Source organism: Strix aluco, chromosome Z, assembly GCF_031877795.1.
Source record: "Strix aluco isolate bStrAlu1 chromosome Z, bStrAlu1.hap1, whole genome shotgun sequence".
Taxonomy (NCBI): Eukaryota; Metazoa; Chordata; class Aves; order Strigiformes; family Strigidae; genus Strix; species Strix aluco.
The window spans coordinates 46197956-46219611 of NC_133971.1; the positions used below are offsets into that span (position 1 = coordinate 46197956).

General features: G+C 38.6%; 1 protein-coding gene across 3 annotated transcripts in view; it reads left to right on the forward strand.

Moving 5' to 3' along the window:
* The window catches only part of ZNF608 (zinc finger protein 608), a 90821-nt gene that overhangs the window by 28751 nt on the left and 40414 nt on the right, over positions 1-21656 (forward strand). For all 3 annotated transcript variants that reach the window (XM_074813198.1, XM_074813197.1, XM_074813199.1), the window contains one exon: positions 14391-14646. In XM_074813198.1, coding sequence (XP_074669299.1) covers positions 14391-14646 — 256 coding nt within the window. The remainder of the gene's footprint in view (positions 1-14390; positions 14647-21656) is intronic.

Genomic DNA, 21656 nt, shown 5'->3' on the forward strand with positions numbered 1-21656 from the left:
GCAGGACTTAAGTCAATTACTTATTTTTGGTGGTGATCCTGTACAAATGCTCCGCAGGTTCTACGTGGCACAGTTCTCAAGGAAGTGTCAAAATAATATAGATATGAGTGCTGTAAAACAGGGAGTGCATTAGAATATATTAACTGGATGATAGCACTAATACAGAGCTCCTGATGATGCACAGCAGCAGAATCTTTATTCCAAGCAACACGGGTTACTTTTTAAATTCACTATTAGAAAGGTTTTCAGCACTAAGTGTCAAGCTCTAAACACTTATTTGCTTTAAGACAGTGTTAATGACTTAGCTAATCACACAATTTTATAGTTCTATAATGTACTGTGCTGTAAAAATTAAACCAGTGTTTATTACACCTCTGCTACCTTTCCTTCTTATTCGACTGACTCTTAAATGGGTTAAAGCAAATACTGTACTACAATAAAACATAAAAAGGGCCCTGGTTGACGCAGTTCTCAATATGTAACACAGTATTTTAGTTCAAAGCCTACTTGCAAACAAAGTAGTTCAAAATTCTCAGATACTGAAATTAATGGCATACTTATTTTTCAATTTTGAGGGAGCTACTCTATCTGAGAACATAGAAAATAGTATCAGTGCTAAATTACATTAAAGGGATACTGACAGATTAGAAACAAAGCTACCTTGCTTGTATTACTATTAGCATTTCAGGTAACTGAAAAAGGAAGAAGTCACATTTTCTTGTCACTGTTTTTATTTGCTTCTGGAATTTCACTCCTTTTGGACACTAAAACCAACCTAATCAGTTTTCCTTGTTGTACCTGAAATACAAAAGGTGAAATACAACTCAGTTTGTATTTCTGCAAAATTACATGTTTTTGCAAAGCCTCCTTGATATCAACGTTTATGTGAAAGGCCCTGATACTGTACTGTTAAAACTGCATTGAGAACAAAGCTTCCTTTATCAGTGGAGAAGCAATATGACTAATGGCCAAGCTGGATCAAAGACAATGACCAATGACCAATGGATCAAAGACACCTGAAGATGCACTGCTTGTGTGTTGAGGATAGAGAAGGAAGGCGCGCACACACACACAAAAACACTGGAAAAAGCACACAGAGACATCCGAGATACAGAGACAGAGTTGGCTGATCTTTGAATATAAGCAAGGAACTTCATTCGTGTTCTCACGTTGAAAGCTAGATTTTCTGTAGAGAAAATGGCAAAAAAAAATCGGATAAGCTGCTTTGAGCTCTGTAGGCATGATACAGAAAATTCTTCACTCTTACACAGCAAAGAAATAGGTATTTACACTATCCTAGATTGGATTAGCTTGAGTATCTACTGAAGACTGACCACTTGCTTTCAGTACTGTTTATAAGTAACAGAATGTGTTTTATTAAAATTAGTGTCATAGCACATGAATTCTAAGGAGTATTTCTCCACTGTTCCATAGAAAGAACACAGTATCTGTTGTTCTGCCCCCAAACAAGTGAATATAATTTCACATTCCCAAATTATGTTAGAGTCTGAAAATAAGTATGTGAGCAGCAAAAGAAAGACCAGGGAGAGCCTCCATCCCCTGCTAGATCCAGGAGGAAACATGGCAATGAGTGATGAGGAAAAGTCTGAGGTGCTTAATGCCTTCTCTGCCTCAGTCTTTAATAGCAAGACTAGTTGTATTGAGGGAATCCAGCCTCCTCAGCCAGAAGGCAGAGACTGGGAGAACGACCCCCCCACATTCCAGGAGGAGACAGTCAGTGACCTACTGCATCACATAGACATACACAAGTCCATGGGACCAGACGGGATACACCCGATGGTGCTGAAGGAGCTGGCTGGGGTGCTCGCCAAGCTGCTTTCCATCATTTACCAGCAGTCCTGGCTCACCGGGGAGGTCCCCACAGATTAGAAATTGGCCAATGTGACGCCCATCTATAAGAAGGGTCGGAAGGATGATCTGGGAAATTACAGGCTTGTCAGCTTGACGTCGGTGCCTGGGAAGCTGATGGAGCAGCTCATCCTGAGTACCATCACACAACACATGTGGGACAACCAGATGATCAGGCCCAGTCAGCACAGGTTTATGAAAGGCAGGTCCTGCTTGACAAACCTGATCTCCTTCTATGACAGGGCGACCTGCTTACTGGATGAGGGAAAGGCTGTGGATGCTGTTTACCTTGACTTCAGTAAGGCCTTTGACACCGTTTCCCACAGCATTCTCCTGGCAAAACTGGCTGCTTGTGGCTTGGATGGGCACACGCTTTGCTGGGTAAAAAACTGGCTGGATGGCCAGGCCCAAAGAGTTGTGGTGAATGGAGTTAAATCCAGTTGGCAGCTGGTCACGAGTGGTGTCCCCCAGGGCTCGGTTTTGGGGCCACTCCTGTTTAACATCTTCATTGATGATCTAGACGAGGGGATCGAGTGCACCCTCAGTAAGTTTGCAGATGACACCAAGTTGGGTGGGAGTGTTGATCTGCTCGAGGGTAGGGAGGCTCTGCAGAGAGACCTGGACAGGCTGGAGCGATGGGCTAAGGCCAACTGTAGGAGTTTCAATAAGGCCAAATGCCGGGTGCTGCACTTGGGCCACAACAACCCCCAGCAGCGCTACAGGCTTGGGGAGGAGTGGCTGGAGAGCTGCCAGTCAGAGAGGGACCTGGGGGTGTTGATTGACAGCCAGCTGAACATGAGCCAGCAGTGTGCCCAGGTGGCCAAGAAGGCCAATGGCATCCTGGCTTGTATCAGCAATAGCGTGGCCAGCAGGGACAGGGGAGTGATCTTACCCCTGTACTCGGCACTGGTGAGGCCACAGCTCGATTACTGTGTTCGGTTTTGGGCCCCTCACTATAAAAAGGACATTGAATGACTCGAGCATGTCCAGAGAAGGGCAATGAAGCTGGTGAAGGAAGGGTCTGGAGCACAGGTCGTACAAGGAGCGGCTGAGGGAACTGGGGTTGTTTAGTCTGGAGAAGAGGAGGCTGAGGGGAGACCTCATCGCCCTCTACAACTACCTGAAAGGAGGTTGCAGAGAGCTGGGGATGAGTCTTTTTAACCAAGTAACAAGCGATAGGACAAGAGTTAATGGCCTCAAGTTGCACCGGGGAAGGTTTAGACAAATATTAGGAAGCATTTCTTTACAGAACGGGTTGTTAGGCGTTGGAATGGGCTGCCCAGGGCAGTGGTGGAGTCCCCATCCCTGGAGGTGTTTAAGAGTCGCGTTGACATAGTGCTTAGGGATATGGTGTAGTTGGGAAGTGTCAGTGTTAGGTTAACGTTTGGACTAGATGATCTTCAAGGTTTTTTCCAAACTAGATGATTCTGTGTTGCAGCTATAGGAAAAAAGAAGTGATACAAGACTGTACCCTTAGTTAAAATTGCCATTACAAGTGTCCCTGAAGCAGTAAAGCTGTGGAAGCTAACACTGCCATGGTTACCTGAGCAATCAATCTGGGACTGACATCTCTTTGCTTCAGCTGTTTACTAAAGGGGAATTCTGCATTATGAGTCTGCTGCTTGAAATGCTTCCTGCCTGTGTGTCCTTCCATGTGTGATTATGACCCTCTTAGCTGTGTCAATTTGACTAAGAATATGCCATCCTCCAGTAGGATGTGTATGTGTAATATTCCAGATAAGAATAAGTTAAGGGAATGTGTGTCTGGAAGACCACAGCAAAGTGGGAACTTTTAAAACTGGCTCATCTGACAAAGAATATGTCTTTTGGAGCTATGCCTCAAGGTTTAATTTCCACATTACCGGCTCTGGGGCAGCAGAGAGAGTCTAAAAATATTCATGCTTCTTGCCCCCTCTTTTCTCGGAGGTTAATTGCTGACACTACCTGAGATAGCTTATGTAAATGTAGCTCTGGAAAGTCCCCACAAACAAAACTTTGATTGCATACCCTTAAATACCATATTGGTAGAAATGAACTCAGGTTGTTCACAGCCGTGCTGTAAGACATCTCTATTTCTAGACCCTTGAGTAGAGTCCAGACAGGGTAATTGATGACTGGACAGTGATTGGACCAAGCTTAAACACTATCCAGTTAATATTGCTGCATTTAAAACACCAGCAACAGGTTGTTTGAGGTCCATCTCAACAGGCATGTTTACATTTGTACAGAGGAATAACTGCTCCCTTTGGAGGTATATTCTTTCCTTGTTTTCATTCAATTATATGTAAGAAGAGTAAGCCTCTAGTCAGCCACCCTACGTAGAAGTCAGTAAGAAGGGCACAACTGTGGATTTTTTTTCCACACACTTGAAGACTGAAATGAACCTGAAGAGGAGTTGGTAGTATTTCTACTTTAGTTTTCTAAGTCATTAGTGAGACAGAGTAAATCGGTGCTTTGAATGCTGGGTAATTTGTTTATAATAGTAAACAGCTCTGGTTTTGAGGGAGAGAAAAGCCATCAAACACTTCTGTGCATGGTTGTTCATTTCCAAATATCCGAATAATGATTGAGGTTGTGTGATTGATACATTCAGCAAAGGAACGCATAGAAGTTGTCGCCTTTATCTACCAAATAGCTTTTGCAGCCTTGCACAACTTCCCATATGTTAATGAAAAACATTTTCTGAGAAATTGGCAACTTCGTGCTTTGTAGCTGATGCCAGCTTTTTTCATGGACCAGTCCAAGGCAGAGCAAAGGGAAAAATGCCTTGTTTTAGTTCGTGAATTACTCTGACAAGCTTTCACATTGTCCCACCTCTTATTAATATTCTTTTTGATGTGAGCTTGTAAAACAGAGGATTGGCTGTTAATCTCTGGGATCTCAAGGGCTTTTGGCAGTGGCCTATAATTGATGTGTTCACATGGCTGTTGTCTGACTACTGATGATTAGACAGCAGTGTTATCTCCCAGCTAAATCAGTGTTACTTATAAATCACACTTGATAAACTGCAGTTTCATTTCTTCAAAGGATCTGTACATGTCTGTATGGTTTGATAGAACTGCCAGAGTAATTTCATGATATGACAGTTTAGATTAGGTTTATTTTTATTTTAGTTAAGCAAAATATTTGAACTTATACCAAGCATACAAAAATGTTTCTTTTTGTTTGATTGTTATAAACTCATCATGCAGTGGTTAGAATAGAAAGGATATGTACAGTCAGGGCAGAGCAGAGAATAGAAGGTGCAGGTAGCTGCAGAATATAACACATGAAAAGCGGAATACTTGGACTACTGATTTTTTTTGCTTTATTTGAACAGAAAGGGAGTTTCATTTGCAGCAGCTGTTGATCACTCTGTTACACTATAAAAATAGTCTATGAGACAGTGTAAGAAAGGAGGAAGTTAAAGGTTAGATTGATGTACTGAAACACAAGGTGTTTCAACAATGGTGTGTGGGATTTTCTGGGTGAAATCAGGTCCTTTGCATGCCTCCATTCTTTCTCAGCAAGACAGGAATGATAAGCTGTTACTGAAACTCTGCAAATGTAAACTTTAGTCTGTGTTTGGGTACTTAGAGAGCATGCTAATGAGAATCCCAAGATACAAAGGCAAAATCAATAAGGAAGAATGGCTTTGAGGTAGGGACATGAGAACTGAGATCTCAAGGTGACCTGTTTCTAAGTCACAGAAAGGACAAGATGTGGCTGTCTGTTAAGTAGCCTATAGTCAGATGATTTGGTGCTGATGGTGTAGATGCTCTCCTGAAAGATAAATAAGGGAACACTAAAAGAGTGTTTCTCCTTTGCTGAAACAGAATGGCCTCAGAGCTGAGGCAAGTAGGTAAGTAAGTTTAGAAGGGTCTTCCCTGCTGTCTCCAGTTCTTGCATTTGCCTTCATACTGTAAACTTAGTCCTTCAGTCTCATTGTTAAGTATTATTGGAGACTTGCATTATTACCATGTTCAGTAGAGAAGGGAAAAAAAAAAACCACACCCAAAACAATTTTGAGGGAATAGGTATTATGGGTTTCCTTCTCATGAGGATTATTTTCCTCTTAAAAATCTTCACTGTACATGTATTATTTCCAGAATTTTTTTAGAGCTCTTGAAAAATTATTTGAAATGCTAATCACTTTTCTCCGTGATAATACAAACACTACAGTACGGAATTCTGCCTGTAGTTATGCTTCAGTGGAACTACTCTGGATCTACACCAGAGTAAAGTTATATACCAGTTGAGAGAAAAAAATGACATATAAGAAATTGGCTTTCCCTAAGATGCTGTAAGTACCTCAAACAACATTTGAGAATAAATATTTTATTTTTGTTAAGAACTATAGAAAATCAGCAGCGGTAGTTGTAGGCTTAGCTAAATAATAATGCTTTAGTTCTTTTTTCAGTTGAACTATAACACTGAAAAGGAAAGCTTGAAAGGTCATTTTAGAAGTGTTTCCTTTAGTGACTTGCTAAATAATTATGAATGTGTATGTCACATTCTTAAAAGTAATAATACTGTCTTGTTCTTTAAATAAAATTAGGACACAATATCATACACTTGGTGGTGTTTGTAGCTAATACCATGAAGTTGGTCTAAGAAATATAGAGAAAAAACTGATACAGGATCCTACATCCTATTGAAAAGCCAATGTGGGAGACCTAGGGCAATAATAGAGGAATATATTAGCCAAAGATCCACCTGTCTTGCCTAAAAAGCCTAACAACTAGCTAAATTAAAAATTATGGGGTTTGTAGACACTGATAAATATAGGGCCATGAAGTCAAATGATAGATTTTCAGAACATGCTAAAAAATGTCATCCATAAAAATGTGGTTAGGCAACTAAAAGTTTTTGGTATACATAGGCCACCAAGGAAGCTCAGTTTTGTTTCTGAGGATTATAGAGGTTCTTTGACAAGCTTTTGGAAGAGAAATTAATAGTTTAGCTGATTTTTCTCAACAAAAAATTTACTGAGTTGAGCAAGGAACAGTCTGAATCATAATGTACGCAACTTTGCACTCACAAAGTAGAGTAGTAGGCAAATGGGTAAAAGGCAACAAAAACCCAGTGATAGGCCACTGACAGGCAGGAAGTTAAAGAGGTGCAAAGAAGCCGTTTCTCTTCTGAGTCTTGTTTGCCACTGGATTACACATTGCGTATTCCTGTAAAAACTCAGTTATATTGATTCTCTGTATCCCTGCACTCCAGAATGGCTGAAAAGGTACCTATTCTACCAGACTGCAGTCACATCATTGAATAACTGAAACCATCTTTTGGTATGGAGAACTTCTCCTGCAGGGTCATAGGGTTGTGGTATGATTTGCTTGGACATTGAGAATGAAAACTTGAAACATAATGGTTACATGCATTCAGTCATGGTGCAATTAGATTATCCATTATCTTCCTATATACAACTAAGAGTGGGAAAATTTTCCTTGGTCAGTTGGTGTCTTGATATGTCATAGAGCAAACATAGCTTCATTCTGGACTCAAAGTCTCACACCTGTTAGAAATAAACATTGACAACTTCAGGGTACCATTTATTAATAATGCTGTGAGATTTTTATAAGCAAATACCTTACCTTTTTTCAGGCTCAAAACCCTGAAAGGTTGAGTGTAACAAAACCTTGACAAGCCAAGAGGTCATCTTTAAGATGAAAACCTTTTTTTCTTTAAAATGAAAAGCTTCTAAAGGGTTATAGAACTTGATAAAGCAGTACCTAATCTTTACCAGCAAATGGTGGTGCCTCAGTTTTTACCATATTCAGTCACATGACACCATCTGATACTGGATATCATCTTATGCACATTCTGTCTAAACCCAAATAGTTCAGAGAAATTCCTTACTTGACTGTGGAATACAGTGTAATCTTTCTAGGCAGGATAGGTATCTTGAGTGAATTTCAGTGTTTGTTTATTCTGTATTCAAGCTTAGCAAAGCACCCAGGCTCACTGAAGAAAAGTTTGGAAGTACAGACTGAAAAGCTGAACAGGAGAAATCGAGTTTCAATGGAGAAAGGTGTTCTAGATACCTGTGGCCAAAATTATTTCAATGAATACAATTTTGTTTGTCTGAATGAAGAGAAATGTCTTTACTAGAGATTTGCAGGTGGTGATCTGGGCATCCTCCCAGGATTCTGCCAAACATTAGAGTTGACATACAGTTTTTCACAGATGCAGTCTTTGGCAGAAGGATATCGCTGGCAGCTGTCAAATGCTAATCTTTCCCACAGTAAAACGGGTGAATGGCTTTGGGAAATCCCAAGCATCTGAGCTAGAATACAAGATATAAGAGAGGACAAGGAATTTTCCTTGCCTGTTGTTTAGCATCTCTGTTTCTGCATAAGACCCTACTTAAAGCTTTGAGTTTTCGTCATGGCCCTCATGTTATATTAATGCTGTCCTAAAAAAATATTAACAATATCGTGTCAGTGGAGGTGCTGTAGATACAGTTGCATGTCTGAGGAGGTCTGAAGGTCTGGATGTAGAAAGAACATGTAACTGTTGAAAGACTGTGAGTTTGCAGGTGTGTGTGCTGGTTCAGCAGTGAGTGGCATAGAAGATCTTCAATAAAAGGGGGAATTTTTTCTTGTTCCTTGTAGTAAAAGATTAGTAGCATGTAAGAGTTTTAAGTGGATTTTTTTGCTTAATAACAAATATTCAGAATATTGAAACTATTCCAGATGTGATTTGCTGATTTTCTGGGGGAAAAAACAAGTGTCAATTAGTGTGTCTTTCGCTTGCTTTTTTCTTTTTCCTTTCTCTCCAACTACTCAGTTGATTTGAGTGGAGAAGTTCATTTTAAGAGTAGGAAATACTTGGAATCTCAAAGTAGATACTACTTCAGTTACTCAGTTCAGCACAATTACATGTCAGGTTTCTCGTCCATACTACAATAGTTGTAAAGCATAAGCATATTTTTTTTATTATTATTCTCCAACGTAGGTTTTTAAGTCTAAAATTTGGATGAAATTTAGGCAATCTGAATCTCCTTCATCCTTTTTTTACATTCAAGCTATTGTGATTTGCAACTAAATTGACCAAATCAAGTAACTTCCTTAGTACCTCTGACTTTCCTGCATTTTGAATGTAGGCCTGTAATAGATATGTCTGTCCTGTGACCAAAGCTCTTTCTACATCCATGTCTTGTAGTCTTTCCTATTTTCTAAGCATGTCCTTCATGGCACTGACATTATCTTCCAACAATTTGTTATAGAATGTTTATTTTCCAAAAATGACTTTATTAGATAATAAGCATGGGTTTGAAAAAGTAAAATATCTTTATGTAATGACTAGTGTTTCAAAGGTATAATAAAATTTTTCTCATTTCAAAATTAATACGAGTTTATTTAAGAAACAAAACGTCAGTTCTGTTACGTATGGTGTCAAAACGCTTCTGAGTGGCCTCTTATATGAATTCAAATGTAAGAAATACTGAATTAAGATTAAATTAAGACTTTTTCAGATTAAATGGAAATTCTTCATGAAGTAATTTTTTTTACATGGTAGAATATGAAGGAATAGCTTTAATTTTTAGATATGTAAATTCTTTGTGGGGCAAGGTTTGTAGTAAGAAGAGATTTGAAATGAAATGTCCAGAAATGCAGACACACTCACACACAAACATTATTGCTATGTCACATTCTCCCACATTTGTTTTCTTCCAAAGTATCATTGATTTACTTAGAATTACTTCTGATTTATGATGCTGTGAATAAGATTAAGGATGTGGTCTTCTGAGGCCACTGTTGCTTTAGAAAATTAAGGTAGGAGCAAGCATACTTTATTTAAAACAAGGTTATCTCCCTTTCACCTTAAAATTAGAGAAAGACATTTGGAGAAAGCAAAACTTCCATATAGGAATGAATTCCTTTATTTCCTGTTTTGTATTTCAGATTTAGTGATTCTGTGAAGTATTAATTTATAACTCTAAAGAACTTGTCAGTGTCGTTTTCAAGGTTGGAGGTTTCTTACTCCTTTCAGTCTACAAGGCCTCTTTTTTTGAAGGATTTAGTTTTTTAGGTATATCCCATAATAGTATTTGGATCTTCTTTCCACATTCTTTCTACTAGAGCAGACATTCCTACTGGGAATGCTTACAGTAGATTTTTTCTCAATTTAAAAATCAGTGCTTTATTGGAAGGGCTTATCCTGAGTCTTAAACCTGCTCCTCTGCCTTTCTCCAGACTCTATATTGGTAGATGCATTAAATGGCTTTTGGCATGTGTATTTCAAAATCACATGGTGGGTGACACTGCAGTAGTGTATGACCCCATTTGGTCTTAGATTGGTACACTATGTGGTCATTGAGATGTATCTTCAAAGATACACCTTCATTAATGAGGTGGAACTACACATACATTCATAGTTCTACATGTGATAGCACACTTTGGTCGTTCACATCATGTGGCCTGGCTGCATGGCAGCTGTTTTCTACTTTTCATTTTATCATTTATGACAGAAATGTTTCACACTTAAGATACCCTCTGAAAGTTTTCAAAGTTGAAATAAATGAAATTTATAGGTACAGAATACTTAATAATATGATCAAAAATTGTTAATTTAAATCTCTGTGAAAAGTGATTTTATTTTGAATACTACTGTAAATCTGCTTCTGTCAGATTAGTACCATGTCAAATAGGGCCATAGGTGTTCCTGGTATATCACTCTTCTTTCATTCAGGTGAGTTTTCCACAGGACTATGTGAGAGACTCTGTCCCATTAAGTCTTAAAATTCTCCCATTTCTACAGGAATGGGAATATGATATGGCTGATTGAAACAGCATGATGTTGGGCATTCTTATCTGGAAAGTCCCCTCAAATCTGTGTACCTTCTGTGAGCTTGGCATTACCCACTGGAATCTCTCCTGGTTGTCAGGAAATTGTGTACAAAGGATACAAAATGCTGCTTTTCAGACATAATTTTAGAAGCTTGCACTTCATCAGGAGGATGAGTTTTGATGAGCAGAACTTAATTCCAGCATGTAAATTGCCTGAGTAACTGAAGGAGAACCCTGCTTATTAGAAAGTCTTGCCTATTTCTAGTTAGGATAATATTTCTTCTCTCTTTCATGTGCTGTTCCTCATACTGACTAATGTTATGCAGCTGCCAAAATATTTTTTATTTGTCATGTTCAGATAGAGGAGTGTTCCATGGAGCACTGACTACATTGCTTGGCAGGCATTCTTCATTTTCTGTGAGCTTTCTACTACTAAGAGCCATAGCTCTCTGATACAATCAAACACTTGGCAGTGGAAAGCTGCCATGAATAACACCCCAGCTTTGTAGTCTTTGTCACTAATCAGCTCTCAGAAGCTCTTGGAATTAGGTGAATGAAGAAAATATTGCTTGAATATTTGTCTTTTTTTGAGCCCTTTGACTATGTGTATAAAGAGAGCATCTATGTAAATAACCTTCCTCAGATTTAGATTTTCATTCTCATATTGGAATCTCTCATGTGATAAACACCAAGGCTACTGCTCAGTATGCGCCAACACCTGGGAATAATCATGCAAAAATAACAGTGAGAAACTGCAGAGCATCTGTTCTTGACATTAACTTTCCTCAGTTTGACAGACTGCCACCACCAGATGTTAGTCTTATGTGCCTTTTTTCCACTGGAGATGGCGGCCTTCCTGCCTCTCTCTTTGCTTCTAATAGCTTACATCAGTGCCCTTTGGAGAATTCATGAAAGCAATTGTGTCACCACGATGATTGCTGAGAACCACCACTTTGCTGTGCTGACGTTACGATTATCAAACAAGATGGGATCATTTTAAAATGTGGAAAACTAGAGCAGTGTTTAAGCTTAGCATATTTTTTTCTTGTGAGTAAGGTCATATTTGTGCAATGAACTTCAGAGACAGTAAATGTCCACTTAATTCTCGGCCAAAGGCTTAGCATTTTAATTTACAGAGCAACAGCCCCTTTTACTGAAATAGCCACTCTGTGGCCTTGTCCTGTGTGTTTCTAGTGGAAAACATGAACATTTATTAGCAGCTCTAAATAAACCAGAACTGAGTGCAAATATTTGTAACAAAGAATTCAGTAAGGTACCCTGTCAGATCCTTGCTTTCTTTAGCTCACCCTCACTATTTATAATACTTGGAAGATGGAAGACACCTTTGCCAATTTAGTCTATGTTCATTTAAAACATTGGCTAGTTTAGTATGATAATAGCAAACATTTTGTTTTATCTCTGGCTTTGTGATGAGTATATTTTATGGAAGAATGCTGTTGAATGTATAGTAGAAGGTTTTGCACTGCTTTGCAAAACACCATGTAAACTATCAGGCCATTCATCAGCATTTCTTGGTTTTATAAAGGGATGTGGCTTAGCTTTTCTTAAGCACTAGGCTCCATCTCCCTGGCAGTTAGAGATTCTGGTTCTCTTCTGGCTTGAAGTAAGATACATTAAGAACTCCTTTAAATTATGCCTGGGGTACATATTGACCCCGTTTCATTGACAGAGCCCCATTATGCAGCCAGTGCTAGGGAGCAGGGCTCTGTGCCATCCAAATGTTTGCCTCCACTTGGCATCAGACAGCCAGAATCTGTATAGTGTAGAATCAGTGTCCCCCTATACTAGGCATACACGGTTACTGTTTTATGTTATGCTTACTATTAGATATTGCAAGTAACAGCTGCTGTTGGGGGCCAGTTGATAATTCACTTGACTACTTGCCTATGTGCATTCAAGTCTGCTCTGCAAAGCATTCTTGCCTGTGCTTGAACTCTGCAATTGCAACGGCAGAAAGAGAAGAATAGAGATATCATTGCTTGACTGCATTGTTTTTATGCCACAGGAACTCTGCTTTACTCAGTTGAGTTTTGCTGGTATTAGCAGGTTTTTACTCCTAATGGATGCTTTTTAGTATTCGTATTTTGCTTCGGGGTTTTTTTTGTGGTTGTTGTTTTTTTTTTTACTTTGTTCTATCTCTAACCTGATGATTATTTAAGTCCTAAATAACAAGATCCCCCCCCAAATTACGAAGAGTTTGGATAAGAATGTGGTTATAGGTCCTTCCTCTCTCCTCCCTAGTTCTAGGGTAATTGAGATCAGAATCCAGGCTGATCATACAAAGATCATACAAAATATTTTTGTTAAATATTGAGCACACTTAAGGTTTGTGTGCACAATTAAAAGTGTTGGCTCTCAGTTTGTATGTATGAATGATGCTCAAAGCAAAAGAATCATTACAAAGGCCAACTGTAACAATTGTTACAATTTTTTAAAAGTTATTTTTAATTTTAGATTTCCATTTTATTTTCTCATTATGAAAAGTGGCCATGTGATGAAGTGAGCTGATCTGTGATACAAAGGATATATAATACAAAGATAATACTCTTTAGTCCTTTATTCTCTTTGTATCCTTATCTTCCAACTTGGCCTTAAAAGAAAGCAGAGTTAACTTTGATCTACATTAAGATCCATTTGAATGAAACCTAGATGACAAGGTACAGTGAGTCATTATATATTTACTGTTGAGTTGTCTTATGGGGTCCAAAATTAAAAACAACATAGACGTTTGATCATCTATTTGAAAGCAGCTAGAAAGCAGCCATTTTGTAAAAATCATTGAAGAATGATTTATTGGTGTGATACCTATGATCCAGTGGGCCAAATAAACATAAGTGTGCCCACTCATATCCTCATATAGCTGTCTTTATGCGACAAAGGACCTTATGGCCACAGCAAAGTACTGAGAACCCTCAGGCCAAATCTGTATACAGAAAATCTCCTACTAGTAAATTGGAAGTCATATGGGAAAGATAACGTCTTCAGTTCATATAGAGATATTGTCTCTGTGTGAATTGTCTGTGTGCAGACTAATTGTCTGGCAGGTTGTATTCTTCCAAGTATGCATTTTGGAAACCCTGAGAAATTACAGAATCACAGAATTAGATTGTTTGGATAGATTCTTGTAAAAGTTCTCATCTGTTATGTCAAGTAGAAAGATGTAAATGTTATTTGTAAGCTGTTAGGTGGGTGATCCTAATGTATTTTAAATGATTGGATTACAAGAGATTATATTTGATGCCATATGGATATTAGAATTGTTCCAAGTGCTAATTTCTCTATGATGCAGATTAAAAAAAGGCATTTCTATATCTTTGTGCTGTTTTTATATGTTTTTCTTTAAACAGAAGAATGAAGTTCCCAGTTTGCAAAATTAATTTCCATCCACAAATTATTCTTTGTCAGATCGAAGAAGAAAGTGGCCTTAATCCTTGTTTTTAAAGTTTATTTCATACTAAAAGTCTATGACAATAGGGAATAGTCTTGTAGAAACTTACCAATTTGCTTTGTTTAGCACGGTACATAATTTTGTACTTAATTTTTCATGTGTAGCATTTGGGCTGATGTAAAAAAAAATTAAACTCTTAAGATTGAAAATACCCATGAAACAGCAAATCCCTGCATACATAAATGCAGTCTCAGCAAACTGGACTTTCTTTTTTAAATTTATCTTTTTTTTAAATCTCACAGCACCATTATAGTAAGTTTGTCTGTTGTTTTCAGGTTGATCCCCTGTTTACAGTGCCTGCACCTCCACCTCCGATTTCCAGCAGTATCACACCTCAGATTCTGCCTTCCTACTTTTCCCCATCTTCATCCAATATTGCAGCACCAGTCGAGCAGCTTTTGGTACGGACTCGTTCAGTGGGTGTAAATACTTGCGAGGTTGGAGTAGTAACAGAACCCGAATGCCTTGGACCCTGTGAGCCTGGGACCAGCGTGAACTTGGAAGGAATTGTGTGGCATGAAACTGAAGAAGGTAAACTGTTTTTTCCATTAGGTTTGTCTGTGAGATATGTTAACAAGGAGGAGACTTTGCTGTATCTGCCTGGGTGCTAACTAAGGGCTTGCTAGTTATTGGGACACCATTATGTACCATGGTAGTCACAGCTTTATAGCTCAGCTAATGAGTTTTTCTTTTAAAAAGAAATGGCAGGTTTTTTATTATTTAAGCAACTATTTCCCAAATGACCTACCATGTAACCCCATTTAACAATAGAATTGTTTCCTATTGCTATATTGAGTAAAGCATATTGAGAAATATTGAGAATATATATTGAGAAAAATATATAATGAAATACGTAACAGAATAGCATAAATGTGCTATTTAAATGTGCATCATGAGGGGGGTATACATGATGGGAGTGGATAAATTAATAGTTTAGATGAAAACTTAGAAAGCTGAATATTGGAATTCAGACACTATGATCAAAAATGCCATCATTACGTAACAATAGAAGCCCCAGAGACCCAACAGAAATTCAGTTTGATGTGATTATTGTTTGCATTTTGGTTATTTGAAACATACTTTTAAGAGGAAAGCATTCTTGCTCTAAGAGAAGTGTTCCATCTGGTGAAGAAATGCTATCTAAACCAGAGCGATTTCTTTAATATCCTTTGAAGGCATTTGGCCAAGTAGGAACGCTGGAGAGCTTTGGGTAATACTAAACGTTGATTTGCTATGATTTAGAACAAAGGAAGTAGGAAGAGGATTACACTGTGATATGCAGATTTTTCCTTTTTGGTTTTCAAAAGCTCGTTATTAAAATACCAGCTTTTTCCTGTTAATGCCAAAAATATTGCATGTATACACTAAAGTTCTGCAATTTTTGATTTAATAGTAATGGTTTTCTCCAGTTACAGCTGCTTGAGAGTCTTCCTGTGATTGTTCTTATGTTTGTTTTGAGGATTATTTTTTAGTGATCTACCTCCCTCAACAGTGAAAACCAGATTATTTATAAAAGGATATAATGAAAGAATACCGCAGTGCATTGCTTCATGATAAATCCTGACATCCTTCAGGCATACGTGCAACAGCATTTGGTCCTTTGCAGTGATATATAAGATCTCACCAAAGTGCTCTACACTGTCCTCTCAAAAATCAATAGAGAGTCAGATTTACTTGCTTTTATATTCTTTCATCCATCCATCTTTCTCTCTGTTTATGTCTACAGCAGATTCATAAGGTAGATTGATCCTTTTAGATTGTTTTTAAAGCACAGTATAAATTCTGTTTTAAAATATCCCTGCAGAGATGACTGCTCTTAGCAGCTCCAATCTCCCTTGACTGGACTGTATTAACCAGAGTTGGAATGTGTGGGCGTTAACTGTGTTGACATGAAAGAGCAGTAGCTGTTAATAGTGTTATTCTTGCTGAATAAACTAAACTTCTGACCCCCACTGAATTTAAGAAGCCTGCCTTGTTAAAGGTTTGGCACCAGAAATGGAAGTATTAAAAAAGTGCATTTTGGTCAGGATGACATTCCATTTACCAGTTTCTCAGCATTTACTGGTTTAAAAATTCTTGTTAGTTAATAGAAATTAACTCCCTTAACATTTTCCCAGTTTGTCTAAAACAATTTTCTGAAACAACTCACGAGTTCAGTGACAGCATGTTTGAGTGAAACTCTTTTGAATGTGCATGTTTTCACAGCTTTACAAATACTGTTTGACAACACTACAGCTATGAGTGACTACAATAATAGATAAAATGGGATTTTAGAAAACTCTAGAAGTATAGCTGGAATGTAGCTTAAGAGACTGAAGAGAATTGATATGATTTTATATTGTATGGTCTGTACTGTGCTGTGTTTTACTGTTTCAGACTCTGCTGACTGAAGAAAATAACAAATTTTACTCTGGTTTTCCCAGTGTTCACAATCAACACTGTATTATGAAAAATGAGTTCCTAATGATCATTTTTGCATTTTAATTAAGTTTTGACATCTGGGGCACACATATATGTATATATTTAGCTGTTTTCAAATTTTCTGACATGTTCATGAAAGCAGCTATATAGCAGCTTGCATGAAGCCATTTCTGCCAAATTTTAGAAAACAGGGTGCAGATGGGTCTTCTATTTATCTTTAACAGACAGAAGATTATCAGATACTCATTTCCTCCTGTTATGATTTTGACTTTAATTAGGTCAGAACATGACCTTTCCTAAATTGATGTAAATCCAGAATACTTTAACTGAAATCTTTGTAATTGGTGACATCTAAAACCATCTTGATGTTCAGAATGACCAACTGAAATACAAATTTATTTTGTGATGCCCATATGTTTCTTTCATATTCACCCCCTTCAGTGCTTTCCAAAACCTACTAAAACACACATGCAAACTGACATCTATCTAGCTGTCTATATATCCGTCAGCTTTTTAACGTAAAACAATTCTAAAAAGCTAAGGAATGAAAATTTCTGACCTTGGTTTGTGTTTTGAGATTTTTGAATTGATATGTATCTGATTTAGCCACTCTGTAAGATGAGTTGTGAGGTGATTAGAATAGGCTTGTAGGATGTCTCCGTATTCTATGGCATATTGGAACTATGAACCAAATGTGCTGCTGAGCAGCATTCATATGCTGCACCAGCTAGCTATGGGAATGCAAATACAGAAGAAATGTGGTGATCACAGTTATTATAATAAGAATAGTAGAGTGAGTAGAGAAAGATGAAATCCGATAGTTTATGTAGAACTCATTATGTAATATATGCTTTATAGAGGAGGCGTATACTTGAGAATTCATCTTTTGAAGGTTTTTGGTATCTGAAATAACCCATTTTCTTTTAGGAATGTTAAACAAGTTGTCATACTCTGTGGCATTTGTTCTTCAAGGTCAGAAAAAGGATGATGTTTGATTTTATTAGTCATATTTTTAAGATAATCACTGCAAAGGAGGGGAAAAAGCAGCACTGGCTTTCCGAGAAAACTCTGGCTGATGAAAGAAAGCATTGTTGCTACAGCTCTTTACATTTATTCCATGCCAATCAATTTCAGTTGACTTGATCAGCAGATTTAATAAATCAGACCATTTTTCCCAGAGTGTTTCAGTCTTAAGACGTGTACAGGGAAGCTGGCATCTGAAGTCTGTCACATTTTATTACAGGGCTTTGAAACTAACCGTAGCTGGTTACTCATATAATTGATTGAGACTGCTGGTTATCATGTGGGCATTTCTCAGTTGCACTGCTAAGTTGTGTAGTGTTTAATTTCTACATATGTATGCTTTAGATATTTTCATCTGCATAAGTTTGGATATGACTTGATAATGGCTGTAGAAAAGAATATTGAAGGAACTAGCTGATGTACCCTGTAGTAGTGGAATGGGAAATGGTTACCGGCACATCAGCCTGAAAGTGAGCAGTCAGTGCAGATATTTGACACCAGAAGCTACCATCCAGTAACAGTAGTTATTGGAATGTATTGTTCTGTTCAGTTGGTTCTTCTGATAATCTGGGAAACCGCTGCGAAAATTCTGTATGTCTATACTGAGAAGTAGGTTTTATCTAGAATCAGGTACTTGCTAAATTGTGTATCTTCTGGGAAAACAGTTTTGAAGAGAGCAGTAATTGTTTCTTACTGCCTCGAGGAAATAAAAATGACTCAGAAAAAAGGGAAACCACTAACCAACTTTCTAAATTGCTTAGAACTTGCTTTTTTGTTTAGTTTCTTACATGCAATTGCTCTGGGTCATGTCCTGTTTTTGGTTCTGCACCTAGTAGTAGTGTCTGTGTTTAGTTGTGGGAAGCAGTAGTTCTGATGATGTCTCGTTTGCTTGAAAACTGTGTAGGAGACAGCCATCCGTCACCTTGCTCCCTTTTTGTGCAGAACAAGCTGTCTACATGTGGTGTTGGAGTTCTCACATTGCTACACTGACATTCTTCCTCTTTGTGCAGTTTGGGCACAACTTGCTGTTGTTAAATAACGAATAATGGGGAAATGAGCTGCATTTTTTAAAGTGTCCTCTTATCAGGGTTAGCTTGCTGATTTTTGTAACTGGAGACTAGTTGTCAAATCTAAGAAATAGGGATATGCTGGATCTCAGAAATCTCATGGGATCATCTCCAGGGTATTCCAAATTTATCAGTTCTGACATTATTTTGCAGAAATTTTCAGTAGAAAGGAGAACACTTAGAAGACAAAGAAGCATGCTGGTACTTGTTGTATATGGGTTTTCCAGCCTGCCACGTTTGCAGCTAGTATGCATAGGTGTTGTTTTGAAAACATGTCTGCTGCACAGAGCTGATGTGGATTCCTCCCTGCCTTACTATGTGGTGTTAGTTTTGCAAGAACTGTTTTAAAAGAACAGTATGTTTTAAAATGGTTATCTATGTGTTTGTACATGTGTATATAAGTAAGGGTGTGTGTCTATAGAAATAGAATTAGAAGAATGAGAAGTTGTCTTTGACTGCCTCTGATTCCCCCTAGCAATTTTTGTGCTTTAACAACCACATTTTCCCACTTTGACAAATACATGATTAAACGATGGAACTTGTAATGTTGAAAGCCATGTCAAATATGTAAGTAAACAAATTGAGGAATTAGAGATTTTTTTAAAAAAATCTGTTTTATCAACATTACAATAATTCATAGAAATTCAGATAAACATGATTAAATCACACTGTTTTCTTGAGCTCAGGCAAGGTTTATAGAGAGAGGTAATATCCTTTATCAAACCAAGTGATACAGTTGTAAAAAACAGGTAAGCTTTCAGATTGGTGCATTTATATTCCGTCCTTTCTGTGTGATGTAGACCATTGACTTGCTGGGTTCAGGAAGCAATGGTTTGGTATTGTTGACCACCATGTTCAGTTCAGAATTGAAAGACAGTGGATAGGAGCATAAACATATCCCTTGCTCAAAATTCAGGCTTTGTTATGTCCGTGTTATAGAGAAGCGGTTTGTGGAGAAGGTAGGGTTTTTTTTGGCTAGCTACATTAAGAGAACACCAAAAGTCCAGCTATTTTCTACTGTCATGTGAGTCATCTGCTAACCAGTATGAATGTCAGCCAGCATCAAAATGTCATCTGTTCAGAAAAAATTATGCATCTGTTTATACTTTGAGATATAGTGTTTAGTTTTTCTTCTTTCTAGTCTGTGATATCAGACCCAGTAAATTAGTGGATTTAAGGAAGCCTGAGACAGGTGATTCTTCATAGACCTCAACTATTTCATTATATTATCTAAGACACTTGGAGTCTGACACCTAGTACGTGTTACGTAGCAAAAGAGAAATGGGCTATATCTCACAATGGGAAATAAAAATGTTTGTAGTTTATGGAAGTTCTACCTACTTTACAAAAGGAGTTTGGGATATTGTACTTTGGGATGTACACAGACTATCTGGGAAAAATTTTAAGAGTTTAACGTTACAGGACTCGAACTGTGAGAGGGATTTAGCTGTACATACACTAAAGTTTGTTGGGTCTGAGGAGCCTTTTTGATGATCTCAGCAGTTTGCCTGACCTTATCAGTGTATGTGCTTGTTTAGGGACATAATCATAGAATCACAGAATGGTTTGGGTTGGAAGGGACCTTAAAGATCATCTAGTTCCAACCCCCCTGTTACAGGTAGGGACACCTTCCACTAGATCAGGTTGCTCAGAGCTCCCTCCAGTCTGGCCTTGAACACTTCCAGGGATGGGGCATCCACAACCTCTCTGGGCAACCTGTTCCAGTGACTCAACACCTTCACAGTGAAGAACTTCTTCCTTATAGCTAATCTAAATCTACCCTTTTTCCATTTAAAGCCATTACCCCTTGTCCTATCTCTACATGCCCTTATAAAAAGTCCCTCTCCAGATTTCTTGTAGGTGCCCTCTAAGTACTGGAAGGCTGCTGTAAGGTCTCCCCAGAGCCCTCTTCAGGCGGAACAATCCCAACTCTCTCAGCCTGTCCTCATAGGGGAGGTACTCCAGCCCTCTGATCATCTTCATGGCCTTCCTCTGGACTCACTCCAACAGGTCCATGTCCTTCATATGTTGGGGGCCCCAGAGCTGAATGCAGTACTGCAGGTGGGGTCTCACGAGAGCAGAGTAGAGGAGGGCAATCACCTCCCTTGACCTGTTGGTCATGCTTCTTTTGATGCAGCCCAGGATAAGGTTGGCTTTCTGGGCTGCAAATGCACATTTCTGGGTCTTGTTGAGCTTCTTGTCAACCAACACCCCCAAGTCCTTCTCTGCAGCGCTGCTCTCAATCCACTCATTGCCCAGCCTGTATTTGTACTTGGGATTGCCCCGACCCATGTGCAGGACCCTGCACTTGGCCTTGTTGAACTTCATGAGGTTCACACAGGCCCACCTTCAAGCCTGTCAGGGTCCCTCTGGATGGCACATCCCTTCCCTCCAGTGTGTTGTGCACACCACACAGCTTGGTGTCATCAGAAAACTTGCTGGGGCTGACTCAGTCCCACTGTCCATGTCTCCAACAAAGATGTTAAACAGCACTGGTCCCAATACTGTCCCTTGAGGAACGCCACTCGTCACTGCTCTCCACTTGGACATCAAGCCACTGACCACAACTCTTGGGAGTGTGACCATCCAGCCCAATTCCTTATTCACCAAGTGGTCCATCCATCAAATCCATGTCTCTTCAATTTAGGGACAAGGATGTTGTGCGGGAAAGTGTCAAATGCTTTGCACAAGTCCAGGTAAATGGTGTCAGGTGCTCTTCCCTTGTTCACTAGCACTGTAACCCCATCACAGAAGACAACCAAATACATCAGTCACGTTTTGCCCTTAGTGAGGCCATGCTGGTTTCAACCCATCACCTCCTTGTCTTCCATGTGCCCTAGTATAGTTTCTAGGAGGATCCGCTCTGTAATCTTGCTGGGCACAGAAGTGAGACTGACTGACCTGTAGTTCCCCAGGTCCTTCTTTTTTCCCTTTTTAAAAATGGAGGTTATGTTTTCCCTTTTCTGTAAATTCTGACATTGTCCTGTAACTGGCTTCTGGGCTATTTCTTGCTTGAAACATGTGGTGCTG